At 38.6% G+C, this 16,574-nt stretch overlaps 1 protein-coding gene across 1 annotated transcript; it reads left to right on the forward strand.

The window, feature by feature from the left end:
* Nucleotides 1–287: 287 nt before the first annotated feature.
* DECR1 (2,4-dienoyl-CoA reductase 1) lies at nucleotides 288–16,302 on the forward strand. The gene is made up of 10 exons (XM_086608726.1): nucleotides 288–359; nucleotides 4,998–5,200; nucleotides 6,095–6,152; nucleotides 6,302–6,388; nucleotides 8,914–9,061; nucleotides 12,232–12,331; nucleotides 13,605–13,677; nucleotides 15,397–15,543; nucleotides 15,847–15,909; nucleotides 16,003–16,302. Exons 1-10 carry the CDS (start codon nucleotides 288–290, stop codon nucleotides 16,060–16,062), a joined length of 1,011 nt encoding a protein of 336 aa, XP_086464852.1. The 3' UTR covers nucleotides 16,063–16,302.
* Nucleotides 16,303–16,574: the final 272 nt, after the last annotated feature.

A 16,574-nucleotide genomic window follows, 5' to 3' on the forward strand; every position in this document is an offset into this window, starting at 1 on the left:
CTCGGGGGCCCGGGTCGGTGGCAGCGGCCGGACGAGCCCCTGGCCGGGGGCGGGTGGCGAGGCCCCGGTTTTGTGGTGCAGCGGCGGCCTTGCTGCTTTCCCGACTGCAGTCGCTGAGGCAAGCGTGGCGGCGGCGCACCGCTACCCACGGCGCAGCCCCGCCGGCCCGCGGACGGCGCGGAGCTCCGGCGGCCGGACCGCCTCCTGCCCCGGGGCGGGCGCTGGCCCCGGCCGCGGAGCAGGCGCACAGCCCGGCCCCCGCCACCCCCGGCCCTCGGCAGGGAAAGATGGCGGCGGCGTGGCTGAGGCGGCGCGGTGCCCGTGGCGCTGCCGCGGCTTGCTTCTCTGGCACCGGGCGGGTAAGGCGCTCCCTGCTCTGGTGGGGCCGAGGGCAGCCGGCCGGCGCCTCGGGAGTGCTCCGCGGCCTCCTCCCCCGCTCCCCCGGCGCTGCCCGGGCGCCCTCGTCCCGTCAGAGGACGCGGCGGGTCCGGGAGCCTTCGCGGAGGTGCGGCCTGTGCTGCCCTGGACGTGGCCCCCAGCCCCACCGCGGGGCGGTTCCCGTTTCTCTCCCGTTTCAGCAGGGGCTGTGGAGGCACTGGTGGTCCCGGTAGCAAAGTCATGCGTGCGATTTAGGTGAAGTGGTTTGAACGTTGCCGTCCGAGCAGTGGCATGGCTGATGTGTGCGGGTGCTGCTGGAGGCCCTGCCTGGCGAGCTGTGCCCGGCACGGTGCTGCTCGCCAGCGGCTGCCTGGGTGGTGCTTCCCATGATTTGCTTCCACCCGCTGGGTGAAGGTTGTTTTTTGGTTTGTTCATGTTTGGGTTTGGTTTGGTTTTGTTTTGTTTTTATAAAAAATGCTGTTACCTGGCTTCTTTATATCCCTCTTTACCCCTGAGGTTTAATTTAAAACCTTGACCTTAAATGGTAGAATGATTGAGTGACGGAAGCCCTTGGTGCAAGCTGGTAACGAGACGATAGCAGTCTCGATTGCTGAATTATACCAGCTTCAGCGGCTGCTTGGTATCGTTACGCTGCGTTGTTAGTCCTGGTGCAGTCTCCCTGCCTGCCCCTGCCGCGGCCGGCGCCCTCATCTTCCTCCCCCGGGCAGGGGGAGAGCTGCTTGCGCAGGTTCTGCAGCCGTGAGCGAGAGGAGCGGGCGAGGTCCGTCCCTAGCAGAGCACCTGGTCAGGGAGACTCAGCACTGCGTAGGGATTTATCTCCAGTCATCTCGTTATACTGGAGGAAAAGAGAATCCAAACGCCGTCTGGATTTGCAGTCTCTGCAGTGAGCTGAAGTTCTCCAGAGGCAGCGCTTCACTCTCCCTGCATAGCGGAAGAGAGATGAGATGAGTAGGGGACTACTAAGAAAGACCCGAAAGAGAATATTCACACGCTCCTTTCCTGGACCCTTAATAGTGTTTTGGTACTCTGTGAAAACATGCAAATATTGTTTTCCTTGGGAGAATTAAAAAAAATAAATCGTCAGTATTTTACAGACATTTGGTGGCAAATCTGATTTGTAGAATTCTGTTATTTCAGAAAAATATCGTGATGTTCTTTGGATTTTCCATTTGAGCTGCTTGTTTTCCCTAGAACTGCCTTTGGTTTATTTTTTTTTTCTTCGTCAGAAGCTGTAGCTGAAGAGCCCAGGTTCCAGAAAGAATCCCTAAAGTATGCATTTAATATATAAATGCTGTAGGACTTGCTGCACTGCTTTACTTTTGTGATAATTCTAGCTTTAGTTTGAGCTTTACTTTCTTCATTTTGTTCTACATAGTGGCCACAACTCTTCTTCACTCTTAGTTTTTGTTTCATCGTTTCTTTGGAACAAGACTCCATTAAATTGGCAGTGTGATTCCATGATTATTGTCTCTGTTTTCACCTGTGTTACTCACATGGAAGTGTATTACCATACAGAAAAATTCACATGCACACTTTCTCAGGCCAGCTTTAAGCTCTGTGAAACCCTCATCCCTGCGCATTATAGCTGTGGCATGTACAGATTATTCAGCTACCAGTACAAATGTTGCCTCTTAATTTTAGTGTTGAAAATGTGAGTTAGTAAATAGAACAAGTTGTAATATTTTTACTACTTCAAAATAACTTTTCTTCTTCGAGTCAACCTATTGAACAATTGCATGTTTTTATTAACGCCACCATTCAAGAGTGACCATTCAGTTTTCTGTCCTAAAATTATACTAGAATTTTTTGTATTCAGATAAACACGTTAAATGCTAAAGTACAAACTAGTATTGGAGAAAAGAAATATGACATTCTTACAATTTTTTGCACGTCAAAAATAAAAATAGTCTAGTTTTGTCATACTTAGAAGTATTTGCAGCTTCAGGTTAAAGGTAACTTTTATTCTAAATAATTGGAGAATTTCTGAATTACTGCTGTAATGCTGCTGTCCCAAGGCATTTAATTCGGTATTTAGTTTAGGGTTTGAGTTAGTTTAGTGTTTTAGGATGCTAGAAATAGCCTCTTGGCTATTTTTGCTGTGACTTTCTTGCTGACATTACAAATTTCTCATTGCATTAATGAGATGCTTTCATATTAACATGGATCACTAGACGTAATGCTGAATTTTCTTCTCTTTTCATATATGTTTTTAAACACGTACCAGCCATGTGTCTTTTTCCAAGGACCAGTTCATTGAGAGCTGTTTTACTGTGTTTCTCCTGGATCAGAATGTAATGCCGATAACCAAACCTTGCACAATTTTGTCTGGGAGTTGGCATTGGTTTGCTTAGCAGCTGTAGTAATGATTGGGACAGGTCTCATGGAGTTTGATTCTGCCTCATTCTCCAGTAAAGAAGAATGTTTCATTGACTACAGTAGTAAAGGATCAAAGCCTTGAAGCTACTACTGAAGCTTTTGAGTTTGTAAATATATATACATGTAATTTCAAAATCACATGGATTTGTTAAGGCTAAACTCCTTATGCATAAAGTGCAGTACATGTATGAATCTGAAACCCAGATCCTGCTAGGAGTCTGTAATTAGTTGGTAATAATTTTCCACACACTTTAGTAAGAGAGACAGACGTAAGAATAACTTACTTTCAAAATAAAAAAAGTCGTTATTAAAATATTTTTTTCAATAGTTCTCTAGTTGAGATGGAACATCTAGAAATAGCTCAGGTACTTTCCTAGTCTAGTGTTAGCATTTATGTGAAGATATGTTGTCTTACCACCCAAGCTGTGGAAAGAACTAGCAGGGACTGTGAGGATGAACCACCACCCACTGTACTTGAAGAGCAGGTTCAGGAACATCTGAGGAACTTGAAGGTGCACAAGTCCATGGGACCTGATGAGATCCATCCGCGGGTCCTGAAGGAACTGACGGATGAAGTTGCCAAGCCACTGGCCATTGTATTTGAGAAGTCGTGGCGGTCTGGCGAGGTCCCCAATGACTGGAAGAGAGGGAACATAACCCCCATATTTAAAAAGGGGAACAAGGAGGACCCGGGCAACTACAGGCCGGTCAGCCTCACCTCTGTGCCTGGCAAGGTCATGGAGCAGATTCTCCTGGGAACCATGCTAAGGCACATGGAGAGCAAGGAGGTGGTGGGTGACAGCCAACATGGCTTCACCAAAGACAGATCGTGCCTGACAAACTTGGTGGCCTTTTACGATGGGGTGACAGCATCGGTGGACAAGGGTCAACCAACAGATATCATCTACCTGGACTTGTGCAAAGCTTTTGACACTGTCCCGCATGACATTCTTCTCTCTAAACTAGAGAGGCATGGGTTTGATGGATGGACCACTCGGTGGATAAGGAATTGGCTCAATGGCCGCACTCAGAGAGTAGTGGTCAACGGCTCGATGTCCAAGTGGAGACCGGTCACGAGTGGCGTCCCTCAGGGGTCCGTGTTGGGCCCGGCCCTCTTCAACATCTTTGTTGGTGACATGGACAGTGGCATGGAGTGCACCCTCAGCAAGTTCGCTGATGACACCAAGCTGTGTGGTGCTGTCGACACGCTGGAAGGGAGGGATGCCATCCAGAGGGACCTCGACAGGCTGGAGAGGTGGGCCCGTGTCAACCTCATGAAGTTCAACCAGGCCAAATGCAAGGTCCTACATCTGGGTCGTGGCAATCCCAGGCACAAATACAGACTGGGTGGTGAATGGATCGAGAGCAGCCCTGAGGAGAAGGACTTGGGAGTACTGGTGGACGAGAAGCTCAATATGAGCCGGCAATGTGCTCTTGCGGCCCAGAAGGCCAACCGCGTCCTGGGCTGCATCAAGAGGAGCGTGGCCAGCAGGTCGAGGGAGGTGATTCTCCCCCTCTACTCTGCCCTCGTGAGACCTCACCTGGAGTACTGCGTCCAGTTCTGGAGCCCCCAACATAAGAAGGACATGGACCAGTTGGAGAGGGTCCAGAGGAGGGCCACGAAGATGATAAGAGGGCTGGAGCACCTTTCCTATGAGGACAGGCTGAAAGAGTTGGGGCTGTTCAGCCTGGAGAAGAGGAGGCTCCGGGGTGACCTTATAGTGGTCTTCCAGTACCTCAAGGGGGCCTACAGGAAAGATGGGGAGAGGCTGTTCAGGAGGGCCTGTTGTGATAGGACAAGGGGTAATGGTTTTAAAATAGAGGGAGGTAGATTCAGATTGGATATTAGGAAAAAATTTTTTACCATGAGAGTTGTAGAACACTGGAAGAGGTTGCCCAGAGAGGTGGTGGATGCTCCATCCCTGGAGACGTTCAAGGCCAGGTTGGACGAGGCCCTGAGCAACCTGATCTAGTTGGAGATATCCCTGTTCCTTGCAGGGGGGTTGGACTAGATGACCTTTGAAGGTCCCTTCCAGCCCTAACCATTCTATGATTCTATGATCTTCGTGTTTTAATATAATTTTATCTAATAATTCCAACATTCCATGTATAATCAGGCAGTTACGGTTGTTACCTCCAGTGTCATAAGAAAATCTAATCTTGCGTAACAGTGCTGTGTACAGAAATGAGAAAAAACTGACTTTCTTCTTTTTTTCTTTCAGTTTTTCAGCCGTGGGCCAAATGTGCTGCATCAAGACATCAGTGCACCTCAAGCTGCGTTCTTTTCACCTCTTCAAAAAGTGATGTTGCCACCAAATACCTTTCAAGGGAAAGTGGCCTTTATAACTGGTGGAGGTACTGGGATTGGCAAAGGGATGACAACAACTTTGTCCAGTTTAGGTGCCAAGTGTGTTATAGCAAGCCGGTAAATATTAATGAAGATGTTTTAGAGCTTTCATTTAGTACTGAACACTGACTAGATCTGTTTTCTTATTTATAATGGATCTTGTTTTCTTCTTCATAGAATGGATAAATTTGTCCTGTTTATTTCAGTACACTTTTAAATTATAATGGCATATTGTAAATACCAGGAACTTGCAGATCCATCTAAAAGTGTCTAATGGTGTAACCAGCAGTAGCAATAGTAGAAATAAACTAAACACATTTCCATGAAATGCAGCATCAAAATAAACAACCCAGCATATTAGACATAAATTCAACTGAAGCTTGAAAAAGAACACAAAATTGAGATGGCCTTTGCTGAACATTTTGAATGTATTATTGCAGAAGCTCTTGATACAGATTTGAATTGCAGTAAAGAATTAAAGCCATTCCTCTTCATTCTTGAGACTTTAAAAACAGCCCTGATTTTCCCTTAACAAAGATGATCTTTAAACAGTTCTCTTACGTAGCGCTACAGCAAAGACTAGAAAAACAATCTAATTTTTAATCGAAATAAACAGAAGTATTGTGACATTCATCCAAATAGTGGTTTAGATATTTAGTTTTAAATCTGAATATGCATGTCCCTTCAAAAATACTAGTAGAGTAGTAGCTAATACTAAGTTTGTTACGATTATGCACTCGGAATGAAAATATTTTTTCTAGCTCAGCATGTTTGGTTAGCTAAAGATAGTCTCTTACTGTAGTCACTTCTGAGTTTCCTTGAAGATCAGCAACACACGTGTGCGCACACACCTATTAAATGATATTTTAAAGTTTAGCTCATATTTGCTCGGAAAAAATCACCAGATTTTTATTAATCTGAATTGTAATTGCATTTAATTGAAATTTAGTGACATTTTATACTTATTTCTAGGAAGCTCGATGTTTTGAAAGGAACAGCAGAAGAAATTTCTTCGAAAACAGGGAATAAGGTAAAGTTTTACAGAATTGAGAATGTATTAGTTACTGTACTTTAAGTGGTTATAGGATTTTTATGCATTTATGTGCTTCAGTGGGCTTGTTTAATTTATGAGTGATATGGTTTTGAATTCTTACAGCTGCCTTTCCGTTTATTATATAGGTTCATGCCATCCAGTGTGATGTGAGAGATCCAGTTTCAGTTAAGAATGCTGTTGCCGAACTAGTCCAAGTGGCAGGACATCCTGATGTAAGTGCTCTAGTGAAAGGAAGGAACTTCAGTCTTCATTACTGAAAATTCTCTGCATAATAGGTATGGAGAAAATGACTATGATAGAAAGTTAATGGAATTTAAAGAGACACTAGACCAAAAGTGTCTGTACTTCAAGATAAAGCTAACATTAACAGACTGGTTACTCTATTCCTGTTGTTCTTCAAATACTTAGCGGCCAAACAGACCAAACATTGTTGTCCTTACTCTAAGGACTAACAATTTCTTTGAAAACAGTGGGACAGTTATGATGGGGATCTTTGGATTAATTAAGTGAACAGAATATTGCCCTTAAATCCTCCTGAAAAGGTGAGTGACCTGTGTTGGTACCAAATTACACCTGTTGCTCGTTAACAGAACATCTCACAAATTAGAAATGGAAGTAATAGTAAAGGTCTTCTTTGGTCCTTGCTTAGCTCATTAAAATACACAAAGAAGGCTTTAACTTGGAAACTAAATTCTTGGAAACTAAGTTCTCATAAAATCAAGAAAAAATCTTCAGTCAGGGTAAGCATCTGGTTTTTAGTAGTTTGGCATTAGCCGTTAACATCAGGCTGTTGCTTTGAGAAGGGTGGTCTGGTGGAGTCTGAACAATGATAGGCCCCAAATTCTGGTTTGATCTTGAAACAACTCAGATTCTGCTAGCTGATAGAAAGCATGATGAGTATGTTAACATCGATGCAAAGCATAGTCAGTGAGATTTAGAATTGTTTATTGTAGATTTAAAACTGTCATGTGCATTGTAGATGCTTTGCATTCACCAGTAGCTTCCTGCAAACATGGGAGAGAACCTACTGAATTTTAAATGTGATAAGAAGTGGAGAAACTTTTTCTCACAGCTGTATGCTATAACAGTGGTATAAAATAAGGCAGGTCACTGTCCTGATTTGTAGACAAATACCTGGATAATATTCTGACTACTAATTACTGCATTTTTTGGCCAAAGCACACCACAATCTCCAGGTTTTAAGTGTGTGCAGAGGAGGAGGAGACTTCTTCCTATATATTACATTTTTAGTACACCAGTAATTTTCTAAACAAATAGTTCCCATGACTTGTTCTTTACAGGCATTTCCTTTCTCTTTCATTTCACATATTCTGTGTGTTTAAGAGACTGCAGAGTAAATTGAATATTCAGTTCTTGTTGTCTAGTTTTTCTCCTAGTGACAGACATGACATATATTTATGAATACTGCAAGCCCGGGTATTACTGCCACTGTGCATGTGAGGTGAGATCTCAAAGATAGAAGTTAATGGCAGTATCGTGTTCCTTTTAGCTTTGTTTTGTTCATTTCATCCCCAAAACTGTTGCTCCCAAGTAGAAAGCAATCATTCTTTTGTCACAGGAATTGTTTTGGCGGTCATTTGTATCTACATACCTCAAAGATTGTATCGTGCAATCCTTAGTTCACTGGTTTTATTATTATGTCTTCACTATATTTATTCAGTGTTTCAAGTACCCCCTCAGTATCTTGAGATGCTTGGATTTCATTTTAATTTTCTTCAAAATGTAGGAAGGCTTTTAAATTGTATTTGGCATCTGTATGTATAATTTATGACTATTGTGTTTTATTTGTTTTATTTAATGGGATATATGCTATGCTCTGTTTTTGTATCAGAAATTCTAATGTCTTAATTTAGCTCATAAGTTCTTCAGGACAGACTTTGTTTTATGTCCGAACCTGCATGAATCTGATGCTATTCCATAAGTAATACACTGTTTTATTGCTTCAGCACATTATATTATTATTAAATACACAAGATCTGGCCACATAGGTTTTGGTTTAAGAACTGCTTAATGTGGTTCTTAGTCCCCTAAAAAAAGGTATCCCAACTGCTAGCTTAAAGGGCCAGGCAGATGATACATTGAAAGTATCCTCTGCCTAATTATTGTTTGTAGAAAGGCAACAAGCGATGGATATACATCTGAATGGAAAATGTTTTGTAGTAGTTGCTTGCAGTTCTCTAAATCATAATTGGATCTTTCTTATTTTTCGTTAGACTTCCTGTTATGCAACAGTCAGCTAATCCAGACTTTCATGATCAAGATACATGAACGTCTTTTGCTTTTATTCTTCTGCATTCATTCCATTAAATATGATATGTGATCTTGGAACTTGGTGGGGACAAACTTTTCTGTTAGGATGTACTTGAGACGCTATGGAAAATAGTGACTTAAGTCACCCTCTCATTTGCAATTCCTCAGAACTAGATTAGTAACTACAGCAGTTTGGAAATACATCTCATTTTCTGTTACTCATACATATCTATGCTGCTGAAGTTAAAATTTCTGATGGACTATTTTCTCTCTCTCTCAGTCCCCCTCCACGTCCCCGCTACTCCCTTTCCCCCTGTACCTCTTTTGATGAGGATATTTTTCTTTTCTACGTGGAAACACTAAGAAGTTCCTGATAAATTCTTTACTTTCTCTCTTTGTATTCTATGTCTCTCTACTTCTCTTTGTATTTTTAGCTAACTCTTAGATTTTTCTTCATGTGTTTCAGGTTGTGATAAACAATGCAGCTGGAAACTTTATTTCCCCTTCTGAACGACTTTCTGCTAATGCATGGAAGACGATAACTGATATTGTGCTTAATGGTACTGCTTTCGTAACGCTGGAAATTGGAAAGGAGCTCATTAAAGTACAGAAAGGTATCTTAAGTTGAGGATTAATGGTAACTAAGCATTGTAACGTAATATTATTACTTGCTTTCCTGTCCTTACTATTATTATAGGCAGTTTTGGGAGTTTGAAAAAAACCACAATTTTTAATACTCTACATATTTTCTAGAAAGAAGCTTCATTTTGAGTAAAGCCGTGCTTAAACATCACACAGCAGAACTGGCTAGCAGTTACTTCATTGTAGAGTCTGCCCTTAAAATTGGACCCGGACACCGTGAGGTTGAATAAAAAAAGCTGATTGCAGAGTTTGTACTAGCTGTAAAACATTTTTAAATTTTTAAAAATAAGACTCTGTTTAAAATATATATTGTTTTTTCTTTTGAGTCTTCTTATCTATGTTGGTTTCATTGTGCAACTGAACATGTGGCATTTATGTAAACGAACAGCAAGTCAGGGTATCAATTTGACTTTTCCTCCTTGCTTAAATAAATAAAATTCATAGCTGTGTTATTTGACTAATAGCACCAGAGAACATTAAGTTTGAGATAATTTGAAAAAGAAATTAAAAATTGAAATCAGTATTAGGTTTTAGTTTCCCAGGTATAATTCTTAGTTCTAGACCACCTAGGAGGTTAATCCAATATTTTGGCTTTGCCTTAAAACTATGATAGTTCTTTGGTATACTATTTAGCCAAGGATTTACTTAACCAAATTATTGTCTTTAAGGGAAAGATAATGTATGCTCTTCTGTGTTATATCATAGATGATGTAAAAGAAGCTGCTTTCATTTTACATTAACATCTAGTTATGAATTGAAAAACATTGAGCTTAGTTTTTGATCAGAATGATATCATCTCAAATAGCATTTAAAAGCAATGAAGTATATTATGGTTTTCCATCTGCCCTCAATTCTGAATCCTATTTTCTAGGTGCAGTCACTATGTTGAAATAATCCTTTTGTATTTGCACTGTATTTCTCTCACTCCTGAATTAATTGAATTTCTTCAGAACTCCTCTCCAAAAAGTGCTCAGTGTGTTTATGCTATTTAATGATAACAATATAAAGTTAATGTTGCTTCAGTAAGTCTGTAACAGTTTTGGTCAGTTGATGAGGTATTTCCCACATATAATTTAGCAGCACATGAAAAAAATAATTTCCACCATTCTAGTGCTAGTATTCCCATGCAGAAAACCCATCCCCAGCTCTGACTTACTATATCAGTATAGCAAACTACTGTAATTGGCAGGCTTTATGGCTTCCAAATGCATGCAATGTCTCCCTACAGTAATGTGAAATACAGCTTTAAAAATGCCTTTGTCTCTGCTGCTGTTGAATGAAAACTATTTTCCTTGCTTCCACCTTCAAATTCAGCAAAATCCAGAAGTTACTTCCATGTTGTCTCTTTTCCTTTCACTTGAAGCTTCCAAAACATGTGAATTTCTTTTGCCATTACTTGCATGCCTTTTTTCTAGGGGATTCAATCTCTATGTAAGACTTTTTATTTAAGGCTTTCTTTAAGACATGTTTTTGCAAGTAAATCAAGTGTACCTGTTTGTCCTCTCATTCTCCACCTTCATTTTATTTTTACTTGCTTTTTTTTTTTTAAGTTTGAGCAGAGACTTTGGTTTCTGAAGTGATGGAGATGCTACCCAATGCAAATACAGTCTGTGAGGGTGCTGTACATCTGACAGTTACTAGAACACTGGCACATCCTTTAGATCTACAGTGTGACCTACGTTAAACCTAATTTAGTAAATAATAAAAGTGCTCTACTTTTAGACTCTACATTTGTACTAGTATTTAAAAGGGATTTGTAATCTGCTAGTGCGTTATTTATTTATGCAGCAAAGTTTTACAAATTGAGAGGAGTTAATTAGATACTGTCTATTTTATGAATATAGGTTATAGAAATAAAAATTGTCTATGAATTGAAGTGTGCTTTAAACTTCAGAGCTGTAAAACTCGTTCTTGCTTCTGTGTTAGGTTCATCCAACTCACCTCTATTTAACTTGTATTTTAAAAATTCTATGGTTTAATTCTGCAAAATATATAATTAACAATCAACTCTAGGTAACTTCAAAGTTGTTCTGTGGTTTTTGCCTGTGTTGATTTTTCTTCTCAAAGTTTCTCACTGTAGACTACTTTTTTATAAATAGGATCTGTGTTTTCTGGGTGTCTGCTGGCATATCTGTTGATGCTTGTTTATGATTCCTTGTAGTTTCTCTTGTGTAACATTACTGTAAATTTTTAGCTGGCTCTACTTAATTGTCACATGCATTCTATCAGTAACGTTTATTGTTTTAGAAATACCCCTTGGGTAGCTATTCTAATTAAATTATTTTTAAAATACAGTAAGTAGAACAGTTATTTTAGTTACTGTGGCGTAAGTAGTGAACTGTCATCCCTTGTCCTCCATTTCCCAGTTACAGTAAGTTCATGCCTAGTCATTGATCAGACAATTAGAATTTGCAGGCTTCTAGAAGAGAAAGATTAAACAAACAGTTTCAGTTTCCATTATTTTCCATAATGTTTTTACTAAATCTGTTATAAAATATGTAAAAGAAAGTGATCTTTTTATAATGCAGTTTGTTGTGATAATAACGGGAAAAAGTTACACAGGTTAAATTTGTCATAAGCTCTACTGCAGAAGAAGTTTCTGAAAATTTCTTAAAACCTCTTTTTTTTTTTTTTTGCATGAACTTTAAATCAAGCCTTAAACTGTGTCATTTTAAGATCATGCTAAACCTAATTGTTAATGCTCATTTTTTTTTTTTTCCGGCAAGAGTTGATGAAATTAGGGTAAATTACCTGCTTAAGGACTACTGGGCTAGGGCAGCTTCTATAAAGACCCTGTAAGATCTTAGGCTTTCACTCCAGTTAGACCGATTTGCACGTGTAAATTCATTATCAGTAAAAATCTGAGGGTTTAGACCTTACCAATACTTATGTACACTTACATGCAGCAACATTCATGGAAAAGAGGGAACTGAGATAAAAAGACTTGAAAGCAAAGCTTCCAAGACTAGATTTTTAAAATATCTTTTCACAACCCAGAGTGAAATGACATCACTAATGCTCGAGCTGCAAACTTCTGTACCACTGAGGTTGATTTTTACTTTATGTTCAGAGTTTGATCTTCATGCATTTTTTGTTTGTTCATTGTGGATTTAATTTTTTAAAATGTTTTTGATACTTCCAGGAGCAGCATTCCTGGCTATTACAACAATTTATGCAGAGAGTGGTTCAGGATTTGTGTTGCCGAGTGCCTCTGCCAAAGCTGGTGTAGAAGCAATGAGCAAGTGAGTAGTACAGCAAAACGTGTGTTCTGCTTTTCACATCCTTGAGATAAGGTTATTGATCTATGAAAATGGAGCTAGTTGGTATGGTCTTCCTATTCCTTTGTATCCTAAGAGAACCTTCCATCCTGCAGTCTCCTAGCAAGAAAATAGTATGCTGACAGCTTCTTACAGAAGGAAGTATTAACTGCTGTAATTGTGATGATTTTTATCACAAGGACGAGATAAGGACAAGTGGAAATACTTCTTTTGGCAACAGCAAGTTCTAAAGTTTCAATTACAAAGTTCTGATAATCAGATTCTCTTGCATTCTCATAGGTAAACCAGCACTTAAAGCCAGTTATTAGGGGAATTATTTGAGGTCTATAATGCCTTGCACTTTCTTTTGTCTCAGGAAAAGGTGTACTTGTACTTGGGTGGAATATATTGTTGCTTCACCTATGTAGTTTCATAAAGAAATGTATTTCCTATCACTATTTTAAATTAACGTCAGTTATACTTAGTTCAGAACAGCATCATGTGACATGCAGGTTACTCAGCAAACAAAAGGATTTCTATCATTATTAACTATAGGGCAGTCCTTCACAGCAAATGGATCCGCCTTTGCACTTCGCAGAAGGAATTGAATAGTTTGGCAGCCTTGTAGTTAGCAGAAATCTTTATCCAGAAAAAAAATGAGAGAAGGTCTTGATTTCTGTTCTATAAAGCTGTAACTGGAGTGTGTACTTTTCAGAGGCTTTATGAGCCAACTAATTCATTCACTGTAGTAGATCATCTATCTGAAGTATTGCTTATGCAGAGAAAATTTTGCCATAAGGCAAAATTATTCTACTGGTCCCATTTTAGAATGTAACCTCTGGTTTATGTTACTTCAAAACATCTAATATGAGATCTGTGTTGTAAATGTTAGAAATGTATACTTGTAGGATAGTCTACATTACCAGAGAAAGATGGGGGCCTAACAGTTGTTTGTCAAGGAGTTTAGGTGCCAAAATAATCTGTATGGTTTGTGAGAGAGAAAGAATTGCTCCTTAATGTTGCTTTATCTCTGATACATCTATTAAATCCATGTTCCTTTGTTTGTGAGTAGGATTTATTTTTTTCTTCTCTGAAATGTTTTTGTTAAGAACATAAAAACCCCTTAAGTAGAAATACCTCTTGCAGGAAAATTCTAGTATTTACATATTTGATTCAGTTTTAAATAATTTTTTTTCTGAATAGCATTATTTAAATATTGTGTTTAAAATATTGATGCATTCTGTTAATGAATTTTTAGGTCTCTTGCGGCTGAATGGGGTAAATATGGCATGAGATTCAATGTGATTCAACCAGGTCCAATAAAAACAAAGGTACATAGCATGAAGTGAAACAGAGCCTTAAATACAAGTTGTAGCACAGACTTAACTTTAAGGTAATCTGACCTTTTCTGTAACCATTAAATTCAAGTATGATTTCCGTGGTAGTCAAGATTATGCTGGAATATTGGACACACTACTTCTCAATAATTCTTTTGTAAAATAGAGTTTCTTGAACTTTTGAAACCTGCTACTGCCCCTCCTACTACATTAATGTAAATGGAATTTTCTTTTAGTGTTTCAAAGAAATGCTGTATCAAAGTATTTGATGTTGATTCTTACCAGCTGTACATATCTAGTTTGTCAAATGAAGTGAATTCTTACACGTGGTGGAGTAAAAGTGCCTATTTCTGCCTGAACTCCTGATTTTTAAACAAAACATCTCAACAATTCCAAAATTTCAGACTCTCTTTTAGGTATATGAGAACAGAATCTCACTAGTTTTATTTGAAATAAGTTATAATGGTTATAAGAATGTTGAAACAACATTATGGGATCAGACCAAAAGTCCTCCAGTCCTTGTATCTACTATCTTTAGGCAAGAGTAGAAGAAAAACATTTAATGACATTTCTTCATGTCTCCAGCCTCTGGCAGTGCACGGCTCAGGGAGTTTGATACAGTTGATATCACTTAAGATTGTAACCATCTTGATGGATTTTTTTTTTTTCTTCCATTAGTTTGTTCTGATCCTTTTTGAATCCATATAAACTTTTGGCATTCATGATATCATGTGGCAAGATCACTTCGATTTATAGATTCTCATAATTTTTGACAAGCTAACTGCTTGAAATGTCAATACTGCTACCTCACATTAATGTTTCTGATTTAAACTAATAGCGTATATCCCACTTGAGATACTATGTGTTCTTAATAAAGTACTACATTTGTGATACTGCTTCCAAGTTAAAATTTCCCTGAAATTTCAAAATTGAGGCTTTCTGTCTTAGAGGCTACATCCATGTCTTTAAAAAACAGTGTTGTAAGTCATGATAGGAAGAGAAAAAAGTGTTTAAGCACAATACTGTTAAGCTTATAAACTGGCATTTGAAAACATGGCAATAGAAGACTTAAATGATGTGAGTACAGCCATGATTACATAAATTACGGTGTGCTCGAACTCTCTCATAACTTCAATAACTTAACATAAATGTTACTAATACATTTCTGATTTTGCCTGAGGAGTTTGTTTCCTTATGGAGAAGCCAGGAAGAACAAAAAACCTCTTCTGTTTCCCATGCCATTCCAAGCTATTCAAATACTAAAACTTCCAGTGACTTAGTTGAGTTCTAGCCATTGGGCAATTTGATCAAACTTAATTTTTTTTTTCTTTTCTTTTCAGATTTACTTAGTCTGTGTCACATGTAATTTTTCTGTCACTTTCCTGCTCTTTTTCTCTCCTTGTTCCTCTCCTCTGTCCATGCAGCAATTTTGAGTCTTGCTTATTTTCTCAAGTGTTTATCAAGGATGTTTGAGAAACAAAGACTATTAACCGCTTTTGTTTTTCATAGATAGACCATGGTGCGTATCAGCGCAACAGGGATAAATTCTGTTTTCAATTCCCTACTTCTTTGTTATCCTACTGACAAAGATGATGTAGACTGTTTACTCACAAATGTTACCTTCCATATTGTTTATGCAGAGTCAAATCTCTGATGGATTTTGATTTCTGATACAGAAAATTTTTGCTCCCAAATGTTTCTCTTAATTCTCAGGGTGCTTTTAGCCGCCTTGACCCGACAGGCACATTTGAGAAGAAAATGATTGAGAGGATTCCCTGTGGCCGTCTGGGAACTGTAGAAGAAATTGCAAATCTTGCTGCCTATTTCTGCAGTGACTATGCAAGCTGGGTTAATGGAGCAGTAAGTTTTAGTTGATCTTGTTTATACAATGAACCTGATGATGGTCTGTGTTTTGCTGATATTTCTGAAACCAGGGCTTAAAAAAATAAAAGAAAAACTGTTAATTTGAAATTCTTTACAAGCATAATTACCCTTTTAATTGTAATGCATGGTTCTTTAAAAAGAACACTTTTAAAAATGGTTGAATTACATTTTGAACATGGGTTTTTCTGATCCAAATCAATAAAAATTAGTTTCACAGTTCATAACAAGAATGCTACAGAAAACCCGCTATTGTTAAAACACTGCTTATGCTTTTTCTAGGTTATTAGAATGGATGGCGGAGAATATGTTTCTATGGCAGGAGAATTCAATGATTTGAAGAAGGTATTAAATTCCTTGCTATTTTGCATTCAAACAGATACTTAAATTTGTATTTATTATGTGGAATTCCAATAAAATGCTCTTTTCTTTTTTTAGGTTACCAGAGAGCAGTGGGATATGATGGAAGCAATGATTAGAAAAACAAAAGGCTCTTAAAGTACATAACTGTGCGGTGGGATTTTTGGAAATTAATCACTACTTTTTCATCATTATTTAGAAATAACCACTTGAGAAATAGCCTTCAAAATCTTTTGTATACTGATTTCAGTAAAATATTTTGAAATTGTCATTTTTGAATATAGCATGTATGTTTTTCCTATCTACAGTCTAATCCATTGCCAATAACGAACAACAGCTGTTCACTGAAATTTTTAGATTAGGTCCTATATAGCCTTGCCGAGGTCTACAATTAGCTTTCATTTTTTATTCCTTCAGAGGATTTTTTTGTTTCTCAGATACGTCTTTTAATGTTGTAATTCCAGTAGCACTTCAGGACAGTCATAACTGAATATAATTGTTAATCTGAGGAAATTAAGTTCTAATCTTCACACTTCAGTAATAAATCCTAAATTTGTGAATAACAAACTTTCAAGTTATCAGCAGGACTACATATACTGACGTAAGATGTAACTCCTGTGGTTACTTACAAAATCTTGAAATGCATAACC

This window comes from Tauraco erythrolophus, chromosome 3 (genome assembly GCF_009769465.1).
Source record: "Tauraco erythrolophus isolate bTauEry1 chromosome 3, bTauEry1.pri, whole genome shotgun sequence".
Taxonomy (NCBI): Eukaryota; Metazoa; Chordata; class Aves; order Musophagiformes; family Musophagidae; genus Tauraco; species Tauraco erythrolophus.

Coding starts and splice junctions, on each gene's coding strand:
- DECR1 (XM_086608726.1), top strand. CDS start 288: ATGGCGGCGGCGTGGCTGAGGCGGCGCGGTGCCCGTGGCGCTGCCGCG. Junction 5,201..6,094: donor AAGTGTGTTATAGCAAGCCG/GTAAATATTAAT, acceptor ACTTATTTCTAG/GAAGCTCGATGTTTTGAAAG. Junction 6,153..6,301: donor CTTCGAAAACAGGGAATAAG/GTAAAGTTTTAC, acceptor TTTATTATATAG/GTTCATGCCATCCAGTGTGA.